Here is a 23084-nt window from a genome sequence, read left to right as displayed (position 1 = left end):
TCTATGTATATACAAAGCTTCATATATATAAGCATGGACATTGTCTATCTATACATGTGGTATCATAATCATCGTAGGCTAGGTTATTGTGTATATCCTATCTCACTGCTTCCTAACTAGACAATACATGCAGTGCCATCATTATTATATCGTCATAATAATTTCATGTGGTATCATAGTTATTGCCAAACCTTATTATCATGCACTACGTTCCTATATCTCTAACTTCCACCCAATGTAGTGGATATCAAAAACATGTACACTATCCACCCAAAAAGGGTTATATTCACAACTCTTGTCGCCTATTATTCCTTATATGCTCAATCATTATTCAACTAGACTATATTTATCATATTTGTTAGTGTGAATTATTTATATCGTAGCTCGTAATTATTATTGAGCTCATCATCTCTCTCGATGTTAATATATCACATATGAGTGTCCAACTAGACTAGAGGCCTAGGCATGCATGTATCATTATTACCTCACATTATTTGTTCATAGATCGCATGTATTGAAATATGAAGGGCAAGTCCATCAATTAATTATATCTATAAGTTGACATTCTATGTACATGTTAATATTGTCTATCTATACATGTGGTATCGTAATCATTGTAGGTTAGTGTTTATATCTTCTAACTCACAAGTTACATGCTAACTCATTATCTCCCTATACTATATGTATCGTAACTATTAGCTGAGTGCATTATTTATATCGTAGCACGTAAATATTATTTTAGCTCATCACCTCTCTCGGTGTTAATGTATCATATCTGAGTGTCCAACTAGTCAAGAGGCCTACACATGCATCATTATTATCCTACATGCATTATTTATTCATAGATTGCACGTATTGAAATATGAAGGGAAAGTCCATCGATTAATTATATATATGTACAGTCTACGTATATACAAAGCTTTATATATACAAGCATGGACATTGTCTATCTATACATGTGGTATCATAATCATTGTAGGCCCGGTTATTGTTTATATCCTATCTCACTACTTCCCAACTAGACAATAGTATATGCAGTACTGCCATCATTATTAAATCGTCATAATAATTTCATGTGGTATCATAATTATTGTAAAACCTTATTATCATGCACTATCTTCGTATATCTCTAATCTACACCCAATGTAGTGGATATCAAGAACATGTACACTATCCACCCAAAAAAGGGTTATATTAACAACTCTGCTAGCCTTCTACTACTTGTATGCTCAATTATTATTCAACTACAATATATGTATCATATTTATTATTAGCGTTAATTATTTATATCGTAGCTTGAACTTATTATTCTATCTTATCGTCTCTTTCAATGTTAATATATCATATATGAGTTTTCAACTAGACTACCTCACTATTTTTCAACTAGACAATGCATGCAGTACTATCAGTATTATCACCTCACAGACTAGACTATATGTATAGTACATATTAGTGTGCATTATTTATATCATAGCTCGTAGCTATTATTGTAGCTCACCATCTCTCTCGATGTTAATATATCATATCTTTGTGTTCAACTAGACTAGAGGCTTTATTCTTTAATTTTCTTGGGCATTTCTTGGCTAAGAAGGAGATACTTATAAGGCCATTAAGCAGATTCATGACTTCTTTCTTATTGGAAGCTCGACACTATACGTTCCAACTTCTAGCAAGGATCTCTTCGAATGAGCATCCCCACTAGCTGGTGCATGTTGGCTATGTAGTGCATAGTCGGAAAGTAACCTGTCTCCTTATTTTGAGTTGTAGCTTGGGATATCTGAGGAAGGATGGGAAGGGTTGCAATTTCGAGCACTCCAATTTCAAGTCAGGTGCATGTGAGCGGGGTAGGAGGGTAGTCCTATGAAAATACCTAGGTTGAGTGTAATTATGCATAAAACATTAGAAATTTTGAGGTTTTTCTCTAAATTTTAAAATTGAAGATTAAAAAGCCTCAATTTACTTTTTTATTGAGGTTGGAAAACGTCAATTTGAAGGTTAGAAAACTCAATTTAATGTGTGCTGTAGGCATATTGGTGCGTTGGGATATTTTAATTTGGCGGTCAGGGGGGATATGCATTGTGGAAAAATGATTTTTTCCCGAATACTGGTTGGACTCTATTGAGACTCAACAGCCAGACAGATCAACAAATAGGAATCAAGGGCGGGAAAAACTGCCCCTGAAAGTTGAAAATTGTCCTCCCCCCAGCTCGCTATTGTGGGCCACCCCACCAATCAAGGGACAAATTGTCAAAAAGCAACTGTATCACAAGAAGCAGGTCTCTCTCAAGTCTCCATTGGTGCGGCTGTGCGCAGGTGGCAAACTCCAGTGCGCACCTCAAATCCTCACTCTTTTTCCCTCTATCTTAGTGTTCGGGAAAAATGTGTTTCAGCTTAATATCGTGCCGTTTCCAATTTTCAAAAAGGCCGGTTGAGTACAAGGGGAAAAGGAAAAATTCCGCCCCAAAATAGAGATAAATAGTGTAAAAACCCAAAAAAATACCCCTTATTTTTTAAATTTCCTTTAGGAAAACTCAAGGAAAGGAATTTTGTATGGTTTGAAAAATGATTTTTCCCGAACTCTGCTCTGTCTCCACATGGTGTTAGCTGCCACCGACATCATGCTTCTATCAATGTTGGCTGTGCGTTGCTGCCATGAACAGACCCAGGTCCCACTACTCACCTTGTCCCGCCCATATGGCCAGCACCTCTCTCTCTCTCTCTCTCTCTCTCTCTCTCTCTCTCTCTCTCTCTCTCTCTCTCACAGCTGCGGCACACAAATATTCTCTTCTTCTGCTTCTTCAGTTTCTCTCTCTAAGCTGCTGCTGCACGGAAAGCTAGGTCTAGATCTCTCAGCTGCGGCTGTGCGCAGGCGGCACCACTGGAGTTTGGACTCCTCTGGAGAGCTCTTTAAGCTTATACCATATTTAGGATTTAGGATTCCCAATCCAGACTGCGTGTAACGATGTAATGCAGCCACTGACGATTCCCACGGCCCCACCAAGCCGCGCACGCACACACACACACACACACACACGAACATGGTCAAGTACATAGTTGGAATCTGGATGATTACCGCCTAATTCCCCCTCCCCCCCCCCCCCCCCAAAAACACACACACACTTACTGGTTTATTTGGTGCTCATGCTAATCTCCCGCCTGCACCTGCGTCTTCTCTCTCTCTCTCTCTCTCTCTCTCTCTCTCTCAATTCAATAGCCCCTGCGTATTTGCATATGAGTGCGCCCATGCAGCTTGAACATTCTGCTCCTCCTCTGTATATTCCCCATGTAAGAGGTTCAGCTTGAAAGCCTGTTGAGCTTTATTGAGCACGAATTTGCATCTCTTCATTGACTCAGCCACCCTCAACTTCACCTTCATACCTCCCATGGGGTGGCTACATTCTCTCACTTGAGGTCTCGCATTACAAGCTCTCTGCAGTGGTTCAGCCAGCAAGTTGAAGCTCTCTCCAGTGGTTCAGCGAGCAAGTTGTATTAGGAGCTCTCTGCAGCAGTTCCCGTATTACAAGCTCTCTACAGTGGTTCAAGGAAACGATGGCTTCTGAAACACGCTATGCCAGGCATGCATTTGCTCGAGTGTTGATTTCGGCTCATATTTCCTTGAACGTAAGTTCTTACTTTGATTGAGATTCTTTTAATTTTGCTTCCAGCTTTCCAGATTTGAACTTTGAGCTTAATAAGGTGATGACATGGGACACACCAGTAGTGGTTGATTTTGTAGAAAGATTCTGTGGTACATCCCAGTACATAGAGCCTTTTTTTCAATTGTATCAATGGTAAGCTTCTCTTATACCTTACTATTGAAGGTTGGAATGAAATAGGCATAAAGTCAGTGGCCCATAGGTATGCTTTGGTAGGTTGGTCAAAGAGGGTATTAGAAGGTGGTTCCACTTTTGTTCCAAAGAATATAACATTACCAAGCTTTCATACTTCACAGAATGTGACCATGACCTCACAAAGTGAAGCTCTAGAATACAATCTTCAACCTCAAGAAAAAACTACTTTGCCAGATCTTGTAAGTGACTCTATTTCAAGTCATGTAGTAATCCCTCTTAACGGTGCACGTCCAATAACATACGATAGGATATTCTATCCTAGGAAGGTAAAGGAAATGTATTCCACTGTTGGAAAATCCTTTCTTATAAAATATTACCGTGAGGCATGGGCGTCCTTCAACAAGGGCATGGTGAATATTAGAGAGTTGTTCGAAATGGGTTTTTGCGGGCAAGACAAAGAGGATTTTTCATCCATCAATCTCCGTAATAGTCGAGAAAAGTCTAATCAAATTCTCGAATTCATTAAAGAAAATATGAAGCACATTCCACCTCTCGACTTTGGAAAACTTGGACTATTGCCATGGCGAGTCGAAGATGTGTATATGAAGGTCTTGGAGCATAGGAACTACATCAGAAAGTGTGGAAAGGGAGTGGTGGATGTAAAGAGGCGTAGATTTTACGCACAAGGCAACAATATTTATCAAAGTCTTGGTTCGAACCACACCGAATCGCAAACGGTATTACATGTATGTATATAGTTTCATTACTTCTTGTTAGTATTGCTTGTATTGGTTGCTTCTTGATCTAATTTCACTATATAATTATTGTTCATTTTAGAATGAGTCACTCATGGATGACATCCCTACTATTGAGGCCTCACAAATTTCCCCTCGTGGGAATATTGGGTCGACAACATTGCTCAAAGAGGAGCCTCCTCGAGGTGCATTCTACACGGGTCTCGTCCAAGGCGTCATAGCCCTCGACGATAGTGATGAGGTGATTTGATTAAAAAAAGTGAATTCAATTCTTTAAATGTATGTACGTCATCTTGAAATAGTTATGCATGGATTCTGTTTAGGAGGCATGGTTGCAGGGAGAATTACAAGCAAGCTACGAAGTCCTACATCCTTGCGTCAATAAAGGTTTCTTGGAGTCCTCTAAAGATTGCCACAATAATCAAGCTCTACATGTAAGTTTTAAAGAGCTCATGATTCTAGCATGTTTAAAAACTTAGTTTGTTTCTCTAGATTTTCTTGTGTACACTATCTCTCACTCTTACAGTGTTCTATTGTTATTGGTGAAGGAATTGTCTATTACAAACATCGTGAGTGTCTCATGGGAACATCACTCAACTAAAGGGCTCATTGAAGAGTTTAGCGTGATACATCCTTCTTACAAAAATAAGAAAAACTCAATTGATATGGAAAATGGCTTTACTGTAAGTCAAATCACATTTTTGTACTTTGTATATAAATGTGTGACAGTGTGTGTGTGTGTATTAACTCTTAACTCCATGTGTGCACTCTAAAAATGCTTATTGAAAGTCCTAAGGAAATGGAGTAAGTGAACAATGTCAAAGCTAGATGTTAGTTTGCTCACAAATTAGTACACTCTACCATTATTCATTTCTGTAATTCTTTTTTAATGCTAGTGGTATAGTAAAATATTTCTAGTCTCTGTCAAAATGTAAGTCCATGCTTTATGTAAGTCATGTTTTGTTGTGTAAATGTAAAGGTCATTCATTCAAAATGGAAAAATGATAAAATAGGAAAAGATAGCCATCGTGTCTTTGTGTTTGTCAAAATTAATGTAAGTCCATGCTTTATGTAAGTCATGTTTTGTTGTGTAAATGTAAAGGTCATTCATGCAAAATGGAAAAATGATAAAATAGGAAAAGACACTCATCATGTCTTTGTGTTTTTTAACATCAAGTAGATTAGCTCAAGTTTTTTTCTCCATTTAGTATCTCTTTTCTTTTGCTTTGGTATGTGTCCTCTCTCTACACTAGAGCACTAACCTTACACAACACTAGCTCTTTTGTGATTTATGAGAAACCTGATGGATTTTATTTCATTTTTAGGATATGTCTAGGCCATTTTCAAAAGATGTAGAGTAGTTGAATAGAAGCACAATTGTTAGCGGCTCCATTTCTAATGAGATCCAAAATGATTTTGACTATAATGTAAGTCTTGAGGACTTTGTGCAGCAAGGTGGGACCAGTTTACAAGACAAGCGGATAGGAGCGAAAGTTAGACACTCTCTCTGCCTCTCTCTCTCTCTCCCCCCCCCCCCCCCTTCAAATGACTTATTTTTAGTTGAAAACAATCTAGCACTTATCATTCTTTAAAAGGCTGAATTTTGATTCATGTATATTAGTAATTGATTGTTTGTTGTAGGAAAACATATTTATTCTATCTCATTCAAGCGGCTCGCCAGAGTCTAATGAAACAAGGGAGGATCTCAACATGCAATGCTTGGGTGGTAACGAACATTCAAAGCCGAGGGATAAATGTTGTCAACAAATGATCGATGACATAGGATTTAATAGTTTTGTAAGTAAGACCTGAGGTGTAAGAAAATTGCTTCACTCCTTTCTTCCCCCATGTCCCACCTCTCTCTCTCTTCTCTCCTCTTCCCCCCCCCCCCCCCCACCCCCCCCCCCAAACACACACTAAAAAAAACAGATAAAAAAACTATTCTTACTTGGTTTGTGTGTGCTCTTTGTTAAATTCTAACTTTGATTCATAGGATAAAGAAAACAATACCAAGAAGCCGACAAAAAAGTTTGCAAGCCTGTCTTCAGTGATGGTAATCATTGCCACTATGATTTAAACTAGCTTTAAATTTATATAATATCCTTATGTCCATGCCATGTACTTAATGAGAGTTTCGTCTCTTAGAACACCTCTAACAAGGAGCCTCTTAAAAAGAAAAAGAAGGTGCCAACTCTTAGTGGAAGGAAGGTACGCTCTGTGATTAACTCAAATGTTGCTATGAGCACGGTAGTTTATCAATTTTCTTGACCATATGTAGGCTCTTTGTGATCTCTCCAATAAAATCTCACCGTCTATGGCCAACGAGAATAACCCCATAGTGAGTGGAAAATTTAGTAATTTGATTTTGTGAATGTTTGGACATTCTTAAGGACGACTAATTTTGATTAATGGTTTTCTTGTGTAGATGCCTATAGCAACAAGGTTGTGTCGAATTGTTAAAAAGCTCCAAAGGTTCAACGATAACTATGATGAAGAGGTGAGATTAAGGAAATGTAAAACCTCCACATGATATTACTTCGTGATTGTAAACTAGCATTTCTTTAAGTTACTAATTTTTGGTTTGTTAAATTCTTAAGGTTGTGGAGGAGGTCTTGTGCAATGACCGCATGGAGGCAATCGCAATGGACGCGTTGAACCTAGATGATGTAGATGATATGTATGGCCAACTTTGGCCAACTGTAAGAGACCTGAAGAGCATTCACAAGTCACATTTCAAACATTGCACTAGCAAATCAAAGCAAGAAGATCTCTTGAGATCTTATGTGGAGTGGATTGCTACCACTAAAGCTTCTATTTAATCGCCCTCTGTATTTTTAATCAAATTAAAAATGAAGCTTTGCCAAATTCTCCACCCTTTTGCCCTTTTGTCTCTTCATTCTACATGTGCTCATATTTATGTTTTGCTTGAAATAGAGAAAGTTTTGATAATGGGTGAAAGAGAAGAATCATTCATTGTGTTATTATACATATATTGATAAACGCAGGTATATGAGGCCATGGGATACTGCCTAAGGGATGAGGTGTAAATGTGGCTTTAAAAGTAATGTCATGGTTGCTTTATTTTGAATGCTTTGTGGGTGAAAATGTGAACTATCTACTGGAAACTTAATTTTGACTCTAGCTTTAATTATTTTTTATATGGTTTCACTGTCCAGCATTTCCAAATGGGAAAAAGAGTTTCCCATGTAGAAGTTCTAATATCCCAATTGGTAATTGTAATATCCCAAGTGGAAAACTTTTCAAGTTGGGGGTGAAGTGTTTAATTTTTCCATGTTAGGAAAATTAGATTACCACGTGCATGAAGAAAAGTCTTGATTTCTTTATGGTAAAAATACCTAGAAGTATTTTACATCATGGAAAACTTTTCAACATGGAAATTCAGATGCTACACATTTCTCAATTGGAAAAGGGAATACCTCTTTCAATTTACAGTTGAATCTGGTAATCTTTATGGGAATAATGGTCTCTTTTCCAACTAGAAATTGGTCATGAAGTTCTTGTGATCAAGAGCCTCGTAACTCGACAAGATGAAGCGATTCTATGCAGCAGAAGAAGAAGAGCAAGTGGACCACAGAAGCTGCAAGGTGGCGCCACAACAGAAGCATGCCGAATGTAGCTCCTACACTGCTCTTCCTCTAGCGCCTGCTTTCCCCATGATCAGCTGCGCTCTCTCTGCCGCAAACCCGCCCTTTAATGGCGGCAATGAGCAGTACTACCTGTCTGCCGCCGCTGCTTGTTTTCAGGTACCAAGTGCTGCTTGTTCCATGCAGATGCAGCTTGTTGACATGCAAGGCCCCCAGCAACACGTTGTCGGCCGCGCTGCTTACAAAGAAACTTGGCTTTCAATTACAGGCCAGCATGAGAAGGCGCTTCTCCTTGAAAAACCCTTATAATATACCCCACGCAAGGCCATCTCTGAATTGGGTATCATGCACGTCCCTGTGCCACCTTTCGATAAGGAGTCCCTTCTCCAAGCGTCAGGATGATGAAGGACCTGAAGTTGTGATGGTAATTTTCAAAAACCCTAAAATTTTGTAGAAGACGAACTCATCAGAATCGTCATGATTCATGCTTTAATGTCCCCACGATTAATGATATTGTAATTGTAATGAATTAATAATGATGATTTGTGCCTGAACGCCTGTGCCTGCTCTTTTGGATTTTTAATGTATTTTCTATGCCTGCATGCGGCCGAAGTTTTAATTATTGAGTATTCTTTAATTTGCATCTCTGCCTTGGCGAATTAAACAGTGGTTCGGTCACTGCGCCCTCGTGCCCTTTTGTATACATTTTGAGTTTAGTTATGTTAAAACACAAGAAGTTTTGGACAAATTCTCACAATGATGATTTGTGCCGTGCCTGCTCTTTTGTAATTATAATGAATTAATAATGATGATTTGTGCCGTGCCTGCTCTTTTGTAATTATAATGATGATTTGTGCCTTGCCTGCTCTTTTGAAATTAATAATGATGATTTGTGCCGTGCCTGCTCTTTTGTAATTATAATGAATTAATAATGATGATTTGTGCCGTGCCTGCTCTTTTGTAATTATAATGATGATTTGTGCCGTGCCTGCTCTTTTGTAATTAATAATGATGATTTGTGCCGTGCCTGCTCTTTTGTAATTATAATGATGATTTGTGCCGTGCCTGCTCTTTTGTAATTATAATAATGATGATTTGTGCCGTGCCTGCTCTTTTGTAATTATAATGATATTGTAATTGTAATGAATTAATAATGATGATTTGTGCCTGAACGCCTGTGCCTGCTCTTTTGGATTTTTAATGTATTTTCTATGCCTGCATGCGGCCGAAGTTTTAACTATTGAGTATTCTTTAATTTGCATCTCTGCCTTGGCGAATTAAACAGTGGTTCGGTCACTGCGCCCTCGTGCCCTTTTGTATACATTTTGAGTTTAGTTATGTTAAAACACAAGAAGTTTTGGACAAATTCTCACAATAATTCCCACATTATGACTTACCTCAACATCATGAGCTTTTGTGAGGGAGGCACGACATACCTAGTTAGGTACCATTGGGGTAGGGGACCGGTATCCCCCCCCTTCCGGTTGGGGGGGGAGGGGGTCTTGCCCCCAATCGTACCTAACTAGGTATGCCGTGCCTCTTTCACAGAAGCTCATGATGTTATGCATTGTATGAAAAACACTGAAAAAGGCTCCCTTTTCCTACATGAGAAACTTTCTTAATCTTCTTGTGAAACGCAAAGGGATTATTTTAACTAGAACTTTTCTTTTCCAACCAAACATTCATTAAGGTGTAGTACTGAGCAAATCTCCATTAGTTGGCAGTAAAATTTGTAGGTGTTAACGCCATATTCTCAGGTAGATCTATACGCTAGTTACCAAGGGCCAAGGGATCTATTGCGTTTAGTACTGCGTATATTTCCGTAGTTACTCCCGTTTCCCACTTTTATTACCGATCCTGCTTTGGTGATAAAACATTCAAAGTTGGCTATTTCTCTATGATTTTCCGGTGGCAAAAAGTAAAGAACACGATTGAAAATTTCAAAAAAATAGAATAATAATGACAAATATGGCCGACATCTTCTGCCGCAGCATGGGCACTACTTTCTTGGGATTTCCATATGTCCACAAGAGCGATCCCCATGACATCCATCATGTTCTCAATTTGACCTCACAAATTGAGGCAGCTGCTTCGTCTCGTTAAAGCAAAACATAAACTAGATTGTTTTACAAGTGAACCCCCCTCGTCTTCTACCAACACCATCTAAGCGGGGAAATGGATTACTTTTGTGTTGGACCAAATAGCCCATCCTTCAACAAGGCGTCCTCACCTTGAATGTATTCCTGGTGCTATTTGCTCAGGTACCCCTTTGGCCAGAGCTCACATTTTTCAACTTTCATCATGATAGAGTCAAGTTCGTCCACATTTTACAAGATGGTAGCATGTATGTTAGTTTCTTCAAGCTATATGTTGCCCATCAGGTAGGAGCTCCGTATTTGTGTCAATGGAGTTCCGAGCCTTTACAAGTTGGGCTCAACATTGACCACCTTGTGAGGAATTATCTTCACAAGCTCTCTTACTTTGCCTTTGCACACTTTCAAGACTGACATGATACCCAATTGAAAGAGGGAGAGAAATTATAATCTCCATTATCGACTCTAACATTATCACGGAATGATTTAGAGACAAAATCTACAAATTTGAGTGTTTTTTTTTCATTTTCTTAAAAAATTACCAAGCATAAATTTGTTATTTTTCATTAAAATTTTGTATTAAAATTGCAAGATATCTTATCATTAAATTAATTAGAGCCACTTGATTAACATAAAATTTCATTCTTGACAAAAAAAATAGAGAGAGAGAGAGAGAGAGAGAGAGAGAGAGACACTACAACAAGAAAAGGTGTCATCGACGCAGATATCAACGCCCCGCGTCGATATCTACGTCCCTGTGAAACTGTCACTATTTGCGTCGATATCTGCGTGGAAAGGCTTTATTTGCGACGTAGATATGGACGCAGTTATAGACGCAGATAGCGACACAGATATGGTCGCATATATCGACGACCATAACAGAAAAAAAATTCTTGGACAGAGGGCAGGTAACCTGGCCTGTGCCCAGTGAAAAGATGGACACAGCCACCACACCCAGAGTTCCTGCCCTCTGCCCAAGAAAGTGAGCAGCACCAAAATCAACCGTGCTCCCGCAAAAATTTCGGCAGAGTTCCCATCGTTTTTACATAAACTTTTGAAAAAAAAAAATCATGTATACGCCTCCTACATGCTATCCATGTCGGATCTCACATGAGATTTAAGGCCAATGACCATAACGAACCATAACCATAACTTAAAAGCGTAACCATCACTACTAGCCAAGGGGGTGGTTAGCGACGGTTGTAGCGACGGATAAACGTCGCTTAAGCAAGATTCAGATGCGTCGCTAGAGACGTCGCTACTGTAAGTCGCATATGCCACGACCATAGCATGGCTTTTTGCATCGACTTATCGTCGCTTATGCATCGGTTGTAGCAGTGGCATGTAGCATCGCTATTGGCATCGCCTTTCGATGCTTATGCCACGCTTGTAGCATCGAATAAAGCATCGATTATTGATGCTTATGCCACGCTTGTAGCATTGACGCATCGTCTCTTATGGGACGTCTCATTTTTTGTTAAAAAATGTGCGTTGCAAGCAACAGTTTAGGAACATTAAGAAAAAAATGACCATTTTTTATAGCCGCGAGCTTGTAACAGCTCGCGCTGCTATCTTAGCCTGCTCTCTATCTATCTCCAGCTTTCTCTCTCTCTTTTTTTGTTTGTTTAGCTAGTAGTGCTCTCTCTATCTCTCTCTCTCTCTGTCTCTTCTTGTTTAGCTAGTAGTGCTCTCTCTCTCTCTCTCTCTCTCTCTCTCTCTCTCTCTCTCTCTCTCTCTCTCTCTCTCTCTCTCTCTCTCTTTGACATACACATACATACACACGCTCGCTTTCTTGCGTTCGTGATTGCTTACGGAGTTTTTATTATTTGCGAAAGTTGATTGAATCAGTGCGCAAGGAATTTCAGATAACTACTTCAACGGCAAGGATGAATTCTGGTAAACACACATATCCCACTCTTGTTGCTTTGTTATTTGATGCTCGACTAGATTTGGATATTAGAATGCGTAGCGTAGAATCCAACACTTATGAAGAAACTAGAGAATCATAAGCATGTTAAAAATAGATCATAACATAAAAACAACGCTTCTGGACTTAAAAAAGATGGACATCTATTAGGGCTTGTAGAAGCACCCCCCTCGCGGATGGACACGTTTGCATACTATGGAGCTCGCCAATCGACGAAGGTTGTGAGCTCTCAGCGAGTTGTATCCCTTGGCCACACGGTGCATTGATCAATAAATTAACAAAAAAACAAAGAAATATCCACTCTCGTGGTTTTTACATATAGAACAAGTGTCTCATCTCCATCAGCTCATATACAAAACGAGTCTCATCAGCACATATACAGAACGTGTCTCATCAGTGCATATATAAAACAAATATCTACTCTCATGAGCCACATATAGAAAACAAGTCTCATCTCCATCCTCAAATATACAACAAACAAATCCCTAGTCTCTATCACTATATGAGCCGTGCTCACTACCAGAACAATCACTAGCATCCGTGTGGTGACCAACAGTGTCATCTCCATCAGCATCACCCGTGGCACTACGACTGTGGATATCTCAAACCACGTCCCTAGGTCTGTCATCACTGACCGGATCGCCGCTCCTCTCAGCCTCTCGGTGTCGCTCCTCTGCCTCCTGTCGAGCCACCTCTGCTGGACCGGCCTCGCCATGTTGCTCCTGTATTCGTAGTGAAATCAAATAGCAACATATTACAATGTGCATGAAAACAAAGTACAAAATAAACAATCATACTCACAAGTGGATCTGGCCTGTCAGAAAGTGTCGTGCACAAAGCCCGGTAGCCGTAGTACGTAGCGTACTCTATCTCCTGCATCGTAGGTGGACAACCATAGTCTTTGGTCTGCAATAAGACATAACCAAAGACTTGTTGTAAAATTCATTCGCTAATATTAGCTTTGAAAGTTCAAATTTGAAGGGTCTATACTAACAAATGTGGCCACGAATCCATTTCGTCCCATCTGGCCTAGTCTAGATGTGTGACCACTAGCCACTCTCTTTCGTGCTGCCTCCTATGTAGATTTGATTATATAAAATAACATACATTAGAGAATCGTATAATAGATAAGTTTCTAATAATTCTAGTATATGTTGGCAAAAACACACACCTTCTACTAAGGAAAAGTGATACGTAAGCTCATCTCCTTGCGGTAGTTCTGCATGTCTCCATGCAAATAGATGCCTTTCTCTTGTTTGTCTCCACCAAACAGTAGCGTCTGCTTATTTTTTCATTAGAATAAGCATTAGAGTATACTGTAAGACTTGTTAGATTTCAACATTATGTTACTTTTATTGAGTTCTTATTTTGTTCATTTGATAAATGTCTCTTGTTTTTATGTTAAATGAAAATTAGATTCGGATCGGTCAGAGGGTACACCGCCACCCCCAACTACTCGTGATCGGGATGCAAATGAACCCGTTTATGATGATTTGTACTACGAAGAGTCTATTATATGTTTGTGCACTCGTTGTTGTGGCACATATCGGAGACCTAGACGGGAGTGTTTTTCACATCAAATGACTTATGGTACTTTTGAGCGAGCACCACCTCCTGAGGAGCGACATCGACCTATGGTATGTGACTGATCTCTCTTATTTTCATATTGAAATTTTATTAACAAAAAATTGATATGTAATAGAACCTATTATATATGTAGGTTCCTTCACCTGATGAGGAGGATGACTTCACTATTAGTGGTGCGCATGTCCCTCGCACACGGCACGGATAAGTCATTTATCAGTTGCAGCTCGAGGTTTCTCGGCAGCCTCTACCTCTTGATTTGGACGCTGAGACGAGTGGAGATCACCTCTTGCCTACTCATTGCAAGCTCTAGTACAGACGTACGATCGAAGGCGATACGGAGGATGGCAGGGAGGATCACTTCCTTTAGATGGTGTTGTTTTTAGCTTTTGGGGCAATCGCTACATGATTGCTCCGTCCACCATCAGTGGAGCAGGACGAGGTCTCTTTATTGCACAGGATTTGCATGTTGCCCCTCATTTAGAGGTCACCCTTATGTCTTTTTGTTGACCTATATATGGATGGGGTCCATGGCATCGGCTTGCTCGTTACATCCAGAGCATGAGCACATATGGTTTATGTCTCAATGCAGCCTCTCTTTCTGATAGAGGGATTATACATGCAGAAGGACAAAGAATCTATGTTGATGGAAGACCTTACTCTCAAGGAAACATAGCAGGTTTAATCAACAGTAGTCGAGGGATGAGTGCAAGAACCAATTGCACATTTGTGGAGGGTGAGAATAGTCATGAACCAGGACATATGAGTAGGGTTGTACCACGATATATTGTTGTCAATGCTATCAGACCATTACTGGCTGGTGATGAATTGTTAGTAAACTATGGATGGCGTAGACCTCCGCGAGCACCCTTAACAAATTATGATTAAAAACTTCATTGTATACAAATTATTAATGTTATTTTGGACTCTTATATCCTAATTTTACACTTTAATTTACATCTTGTTTCTTTTATCTCGGATTTATTGTGATGATCGTCTTGTCTGTTATTTTAATGTTTGTACATGTGTAACAAAGTGCAATTTCAATTATAAGGAAAAGTGCTACTTATATGTGTGTGCCTGTCTAAACATGCTAATGATACAATCTTATTTGCCTATGCAGATTCCGGATTATGACATTGATAATGTCGCAAACCAAAATCCACATGACGTATCTCACATGTCTATAGAGTGCATGAGGATCCTACGCAGAAGTGATCCTCACACGTATGCAAGACTTAAAGAACAATATTCAAAGGATTTTAATGGATGGGCTGATATCTTTGATAATGACGATGGCATGGCTGATTTTATTGAGGATTGGTATCAAAATGATAGTACAAATATTCATAAAAATGAGAAATATCTTCGAGAAGAAGCTCTAAAGCATATCTACACAGGAAGCCAGCTAACACGACTAAGTGCAAGCTTACTTATACTTAATCTTAAGAATCGTTTTGGATGGAGTAATATATCTACTTCAGCACTATTGAAGTATGTACGAATACAACATATTTTTTTGTTAGAATTCTAAACTTTTGTGATTTTTATTGATCATAGTTTTTGTTCAACTTGCAGACTACTCTCTCAGAAGTTCTTGCCGACAAGCAATATCCTTCCTACATCACATGATGAGGTGAAAATAAGGATAAGTAGTCTTGGACTTGACTATTCTTCTATACATGCATGTCCCAATGATTGCATTTTATACAGAGGTGAGTACAAGGACAATATGTCGTGTCCAAAATGTCAAACGTCTCGTTATAAACAGAAGAAAGGTAAGGTCCTTAGAAAGGTGTTGAGACATTTTCCCCTCGCTCCATGTATAAAACATATGTTTCAAAGTCCCGAACTACCTAAGCTTATGATATGGGGAGCAGAGCACAAGAGCAAAGATGGAGTAATGCGAATTCCAATGGATAGTCCTACATTTGAGCATATTGAAACGCTATGGCCAGATTTTACAAAAGAACCACGCAATTTAAAGATGGGTGTAGCATTGGGTGGTGTGAATCCATTTTCTATGAAATCAAGTAAATGGTCTACATGGCCGGTGGTAGTTATCAATTATAACCTACCCCCATATCTCAGCATCAAGAAAGAACATTTAATGCTCTCACTCTTGATTCCCGGAAAACGACAAGTTAAAGACTTGAATGTTTATTTAGCTCCTCTTATCGATGATCTTCAAGAATTGTGGAGAGGGATTGATGTCGTTGATATGTCTAGAAGCATTGATCAGAGAAAATTTACTTTTCGTGGAACTTTAGCATGGACTATCCACAATTTCCAGGATATGGATTTTGCTCAGGTAAATGCGCTTTTATATATAAATTATCTCATATGCTAGGATATTTAATGCGCTAATCACCTTCATTATTTTTCTCATGTAGGGATATGTACGAAGGGCTATAAAGCTTGTCCTGTTTGTGGTGATTGGTTAAAATCGATTTATAGCAAAATCTCAACAAAAATATATATCTTCGACATAGACGATTTTTACCTGAAGATCATCATCTATGAAACAGAAAGCAAGCCATACATTTTAATGGTTTGGTAGAAGATGGACGGGATCTACTCGAAGACGATCTCTGGTTCTGGTTCTGGTTCATCAAGATCAGGCCATAGTCTGGGCTGTCTTGGTATTATACATAGAGAAAGCCTGTCAACCAATGTTAGCTGATGTATAGTGCGAACCGGAACTTGATACAATGATTCCCGAGTATCTTGGCAATCCTATAACAAATCACTCAACTTGCTCAGGACTTAAGAGTAACATTCCGAAACGAAGTCATCGGCAACTGTGCCTTCCAAAAACTTTGATATGTATTATTCCATAGTCGAGCAACCAAGATATGAAAGTGTACTCCAAGTTGCTATCACATCTGCTTCAAAAGCCACAGTCATAAAGATAGCTGCAAATGTTCTCTTGAAATCCACCCAAGTCCTCGGCTGAATGAGGTTGTTCATAAGGCCATTCCACCATGACTGCGTATCGTCCTTCAGAAAAGTAGCGACTTTGCGAAGTTTGGAAGCCTCTGCAAAATTCTCACCATTAAAGGCGTTGTTGAACTAGTGGATAAAGGCTAAGGCCTTTACCTCATCCATCCCACCATGGAAAGTATTAAACTTGACTGACTGGCCCACCTTCCTTGTAATCTTTTGCTGGTCCCACAGGAGTAAGGTCGTCGGGGATTGGAGCAGCAAAAGTCCTCGTCCCTCCAATGTATCCACCATGCTCTTGGCCTGCTCCAAAGTGCCATCATGTGATGGTATTCCTCCCACAAAACTAGGTAGAGTTAAAAATCATATGCGTATCTACCAAGTCAGCCTCCTCGTTCACTTCGAGTCTATGCTTTTATGGATTCCAAGAGACAACGTTCAAAAGCACACTCTCAAGAATTTTACGTGCTTTCTTGAGTGCACCACATTTGGCATATATGTCAAAGAGACAGATAACGGCTTTGATCAATCTTTTAAATTAATATCTCCACCTGGACGTACGACAATGGACTAGTCTACCTCCTTGGCGCCTTTCCTTGTGGGCTAGAATCTGCTCAGGGTGTAATACTTTGTCGAGCTCATCAACCTCGGGTTGTGGACTGTACTCGGGTTGATTCCTGCAATTCTCCGATGAACTGTCGAAGAAGACTCACATGGAAAGCATTATGAATCTTCCATGAGGCACGCTCGCCTTCTCAAATCAAAGCAAAACCGAATCACCTTCTCTGAAGTGCAATCGGCATCTATGCTTCTCTTGAGCTTTTTGACTGGCTCATCAGATTGATCATGTATAATCTTGTGATTTTTGATGCTCTGTTGCTGAGGCAAGAGCCTCCCTATACAGGAACAGGTGAAGTTAATTACCTCGCCAAACAGGTACAAAAATTAGCATTGTTTGGTTGTTGCTTTTGAGCTATTTGGGGGCTGTTTTGTGCTCGGAATCATGCCAGAATCAAGGGGCACATGGCCCAAGGTATAGAGAACAGTACAGGGACACTAGAGAGGTGAAAACAGGTCAAAAACAGGCCATAACCAGAAAATACAGCAGCCTAAAATTACCATTTTTGGATTGTTTTGCAGTCGTATGGATGCTTGGAACATTGGAAAAGTGCCCAATTGTCAGAGTACACTTTTGGGAAGCGTTCTCCTTGCCCACAACATGCACAAGCTGAAAATGAAACATAGACAAGAAGTTGGCCCATGACAAATGCTTCTCACAAAGCTTCGCCTAAGTGAGAAAATATCGCAATGACTGATGATCAGTCTGCATAGTAAAATCCGCTCCAAGAAGATAGTGCTTCCATGACTCTAGAGCATGGATAACGGCAAGCAACTCCTTCGCATAAATTTGCATAAGCTGCTTTGGCCCTCTCAATACCCTGCTCTCATAGGCAATAACATGTCCATCTTGCATAAGCGCAACACCAATACTACTGCACATGCATCACACTGCCCTGAAAAGACTTTCTCGAGTCCGGCAAAATAAGGACTGGCTCTGTAGTAAGCTTCTCTTTCAAAAGCTTGGATGCTTGCTGTTGTCTTTGGCAAGCCCTGCAGATCGTCGATGTAGAGCGAATTGATGGAAGCCCCTCCACCAAGAAATGCCTAGCCACGTGCTTTAACATCGCATAGCTAAGGTGGCCAAACTAGCATACCAAAGTGTAGATGAAACGCGCCCTGTGAGAGTAGAGCCTTGAGGTTGAATAACCAGCCATCACGCTCCCCTCTAGCAAGAATTGGACCTGTAGCACCATCTGTAATAATCACCTTACCATCCCCAAAAGTGACAAAAGCTCCCAAGGTGTCCAAGGAGGAAACCGAGAGAAGGTTGAAGGCTAAGTCGGGGGGACGAAAGCGCATCAACCGCACTATACTTGGGGTCTACTGAAGAGCGGAAGATAGGAATCCTCCAATCCCAGCCTGGAATCGAGTGATAATCACCCAAGGTAATGTACTGATCTGCTGAAGAGGTAACCGAACTGAACCACTCCCGCATGGGAGTCATGTGAGTGGTCCCACCACTATCCCACAATCCAAGCACCGGACTGTGAATAGGTCAAGGCAGGGCCTGTGAGGCAATCAAAGAGACTCCAACACTCACCTTTACCTCCGGCACAAAACTCGGCTTGGCTCTCAATCTGCATGAGCTGGGAAAGAGCCTCTCCAAGTGGGTTGCGTGGTACACCTTGACTGAATGATGAGACACTGGTAGAAAGAGTCGAACCTGTCTAGAAGTTTGAATAGGAGTTTTTGCGCCATCCGAGTAGAGGTCAGTAGAGGTCATCTGCCTCAGATCGAAACCAAATCATCCCATAGCTTTCGCATCGTGCGGGTCAACCCTGAGAGAGAGTTGAATTGGCTACACTGCAACTGGTAGAGCTCCTTCTCCGATCGCATAATACGGCCAATAGACTTGTCTATGAAGAGATCTGAGAGTCTCTTCCAAAGACCATGGGCATGTGACTCCGTTCTGACTTCCTGAAGGATAGAATCAGAAAGGTTAAGCAAAAGGAAAGTAAACACCTTGCGGTCTATCTTTTGCCACTTGTCTGCTGTTCCATGTGTATAGTCCTCCTCCACTGGGTGAGGCATAACCGTCTGTGCCGCATCCTCGAGCCAATCCCAAACTTTGTTGTACATACGTATAGTATGCACCTTTGTCTTCCATATGGACCAGTTAGCACTGTCCAACTTGGCACTCTCGGGGAACATGGAGAAGCCGTAAGGAATAATTTGAAACTCCGATTAGTGTCCTCCTCAGCGGGCAAGGTACGCCACGTATGAGAGATGCAAGACTCCAAGATTGAATAGGCACAGAAACACAACCGCAAGTGGACTCCTCCTCAAAACAACTTGAGAAAACAGCCCAAGATTCCTCCAAAACACTTCCGAGAAGTGTATAAGCCTCCGAAATGTCGATGTCATCCAAAAGACCCACTAAATCCACTGCTGTCCGCAAAAAAACAGCAAGTGCAGAGCGCTGAAAAACACAAAAAACAATGACTTTCAGAGACTTACGCGCACCCATAAATGTCCAAGATGCGTAGTGCCGATGGGGAGAAGCCAATCCTTGCAAGGTAGGCTGAGTTTGGGACCTCTCAGTTTGAAATATTTAAACTAGATCTCTCTCTCTCTCTCTCTCTCTTTGTCTCTCTCTGTGTCTCTCTCAGAATAGAGCCACTACACTGCCTTGTTTTCAGAACAACCTACACTCAGAGAGCTCATGGAGTGAGAACCAGAGACAGCTTGGATGTTTTCTTCTAGAGATGCAAAGACACAGAGATCTGATGCTATAGTCACCTAGTGGAGATAGACAGTCCCAGCTTACAGATTTTTTTCATTGAACGACTCCAGCACCCCCTATTACTACCACACATAGAGGGGTCACTCTACAGAGGGGTCACTCTATAGCAGGAAGAGGTGGTTAGATCTAGGAGACGACCTATAGTTGTGGGATATCGGACCCGACAAGCACACGAGAGGGAGATCCACCAGATCCGGGCACACCATGAGCATGACAGACAGAGAGCGATACAGCGAGTCTACTCCGACCCTACCACCATACTACAAGGACTCTTCACACCCTACCCTCCTATGCATGATATCCTACACCCCCAGTTTGGTACCGGATGGAGCTAGTTTGCATATCATGGTTGTATCTCCTGAGCTTATAGCTACGCATCCATTAGAGATCGAGCTCCATCCCCTCATTTTACATGCACATGTACTCACCCTACCCTTGAGGAGATTACTCTAGCCTTGTATCACCTTTTTTTTAGCAGTATGTACCACTTTACTTTAGTTTTTGAGCACTTTAATCCTTTTTGGTTACCAGAGGATACACATATGTACATGGTTTTGTCTCATAGGCCGACTTCGGCCTCTAGAAGAAGCATTAATAAAGCTTTCTCTCTCTCTCTCTTCTCTCTCTTTCTCTCTCTCTCTCTCTCTCTCTCGCTCTCTCCTCTCCTCGCTCTATTCATTACCGTGTATTGTTTCTTCGATGAGCCATGAGCTTGCACATTCTCTTAAGCAACCATTTGTGGCTCCATCCTGTCCCATACTCCGCCTCGAGTGAGTTGATGACATATTTCTTGTCATCCTCAAGCTGATCACTACATTGCATCAAAAAGTCAATTAGTAATTCAAATAAAAAACTATAAATCATACTTTTTGATGTTAATTAATACTTACTCCCATGGCATATGAACTTGCTTTAGATATGACATGCAGAGATCTCCAATCCGACATCTGAAGAGTAAGACGACTCCAAGAGGGAGAATAGACCCATCAGGTAGGATGTCGCACGTGACACCCAAATTGCCGATGCAAGTGCGCATCGGCAATGGCGGGGAAACTGAGGGGGGCACTGGTGGCTGAGGCGGTCTCTCGCGAGTCTATATCTTTGGTGGCGTGCTACTCTGTCGACAACGTGAGCTACATGAATACAAATATACGGCAGTTAGGATGATAGTTTCTAAACACTACTTGATATTAATTCCATAATCGACATAAAAGAAATACCTCCGAGACTGATGGCGGCACACTAGCTTGTGACTCAGGTGTCACCTGAGTACGAGGAGGTACATCAGGAGTAAGCTGCTGACTCTCGTGATGTGATGTACCTGGGATAGGGGTCCTAAGCAAGCAAAGATAGCAAAAGAAACAAGTTTTAAGTGTTGAGCTTATATGTGAAGCTACTCAATATATGGCTTCTCTATATATGGCATCCAGGTCCCCTCTATATATACATCATCTCATGTGTGTATTCTACACATTTTTGGGGTTCTATTTCTGTGCTCTCTCTTTCTCTCTCAACATGGTATCAGAGCAGTACATTTTTGTTTTTGATTTCTCTGCTAATTGAAAACGATTTTGCAGAAACTACCCGCTGTAGAGATCGGAAGCAATGTGGTCTACAACTTTGCAGAAGGAAGTTTTTTCAAATTCTTCACCGATTTTGAGTTATCGTTCGCGGACTACGTACATGCCTGAAAAGCATGTTCCGCTTTTTGTTTTCAATTTATCTGCTAATTGAAAACGATTTTGTAGAAACTACCCGTTGAAAAGACCGGAATCGATGTGGTTTACAACTTTGCAGAAGGAAGTTTTTTCAAATTCATCACCGATTTTGAGTTATCGTTCGCGGACTTCGTACATGCCTGAAAAGCATGTTCCGCTTTTTGTTTTTGATTCTCTGCTAATTGAAAACGATTTTGAGACCGGAATCGATGTGTTCTACAACTTTGCAGAAGGAAGTTTTTTCAAATTCTTTACCGATTTTGAGTTATCGTTCGCGGGCTGCGTACATGCTTGAAAAGCATGTTCCGCTTTTTGTTTTTGATTTCTCTGCTAATTGAAAACGGTTTTACAAAAACTACTCGGGAGAGAGACCGGAATCAATTTTTTTATACAACTTTGTAGATGGAAGTTTTTTCAAATTCTTCACCGATTTTGAGTTATCGTTCGCAGACTGTGTACATGCCTGAAAAGCATGTTCCGCTTTTTGTTTTTTATTTTTCTGCTAATTAAAAACGATTTTGCAGATTTACTCGTCTGAGTGACCAGAATCGATGTGATCTACAACTTTGCAGAAGGAAGTTTTTTCAAATTTTGCCCTGATTTTGAGTTATCATTCGCGGACTGCATACATACGTGAAAAGCAAGTTTCGTTTTATGTTTTGATTTTTCTGCTAATTGAAAACGATTTGCAAAAACTACCCGCGTGAGAGATCGGAATCGATGTGGTCTACAACTTTACAGAAGAGACTAGCCGCTGCAAACATCGGAATCGATGAGGAACTATTCGCTTGAGCCATCGGAATTGATGTGGTCTATAACTTTGCAGAAGAAAGTTTCTCTAAATTCTGCACCGATTTTGGGTTATCGTATCGCGGACTGTGAATATGTTTGAAAAGCAAAATTTTACTTTTTGCTTTTGATTTTTCTCATGATTGAAAACTTCTCAATTATATTTTTTCTTCATCAATCATATATTTGTTACTGACGTAACTTTGCTGCAGAAGCCAGTTACATATTGTTCCGATTCAGTCGAGCAGTTGATGATCGTCCAAATTCTATCGAGCTACTGTTGGTACATGATCTTTTGTTATATGATATACTCGTTCATTGATTCTGTATAATTATTCTTTTAGAGATATAGTTTCGTCGTTTTATTGATAATTTCTCGTTGATACCATAGTGGTTTTGATGGTACCATGATGATGTTTTGTTAGTACTTTGGTCATGGTGATTTTTGTTGATACCATGATGATGTTTTGTTAGTAACTTTGGTAATGGTGATTTTGTTGATACCATGATGATAT

The 23084-nt window shown here is 40.3% G+C and overlaps 1 protein-coding gene and 4 pseudogenes across 1 annotated transcript; 3 read left to right on the top strand and 2 right to left on the bottom strand.

The window, feature by feature from the left end:
• Window positions 1-3961: 3961 nt before the first annotated feature.
• LOC147441999 (uncharacterized) lies at window positions 3962-7365 on the top strand. Its single transcript, XM_086529319.1, has 9 exons — window positions 3962-4528; window positions 4635-4787; window positions 4870-4980; window positions 5095-5229; window positions 6188-6343; window positions 6540-6599; window positions 6692-6754; window positions 6972-7043; window positions 7144-7365. Exons 1-9 carry the CDS (start codon window positions 3962-3964, stop codon window positions 7363-7365), a joined length of 1539 nt encoding a protein of 512 aa, XP_086385445.1.
• A 583-nt stretch (window positions 7366-7948) lies between these two features.
• Window positions 7949-8745, top strand: LOC147441998 (uncharacterized; annotated as a pseudogene).
• Window positions 8746-12656: 3911 nt separating this feature from the next.
• LOC147441997 (uncharacterized) lies at window positions 12657-13396 on the bottom strand (annotated as a pseudogene).
• Window positions 13397-14160: 764 nt separating this feature from the next.
• Window positions 14161-14643, top strand: LOC147441996 (uncharacterized; annotated as a pseudogene).
• A 4615-nt stretch (window positions 14644-19258) lies between these two features.
• LOC147441995 (uncharacterized) lies at window positions 19259-19786 on the bottom strand (annotated as a pseudogene).
• Between the last annotated feature and the right edge of the window lie 3298 nt (window positions 19787-23084).

This window comes from Adiantum capillus-veneris, chromosome 14 (assembly GCF_014529385.1).
Source record: "Adiantum capillus-veneris isolate H3 chromosome 14, ASM1452938v2, whole genome shotgun sequence".
In the NCBI taxonomy this organism is placed as follows: Eukaryota; Viridiplantae; Streptophyta; class Polypodiopsida; order Polypodiales; family Pteridaceae; genus Adiantum; species Adiantum capillus-veneris.
The sequence above is the reverse complement of the archived record's forward strand: the minus strand, read 5'-3'. Positions and strand labels throughout refer to the sequence as shown.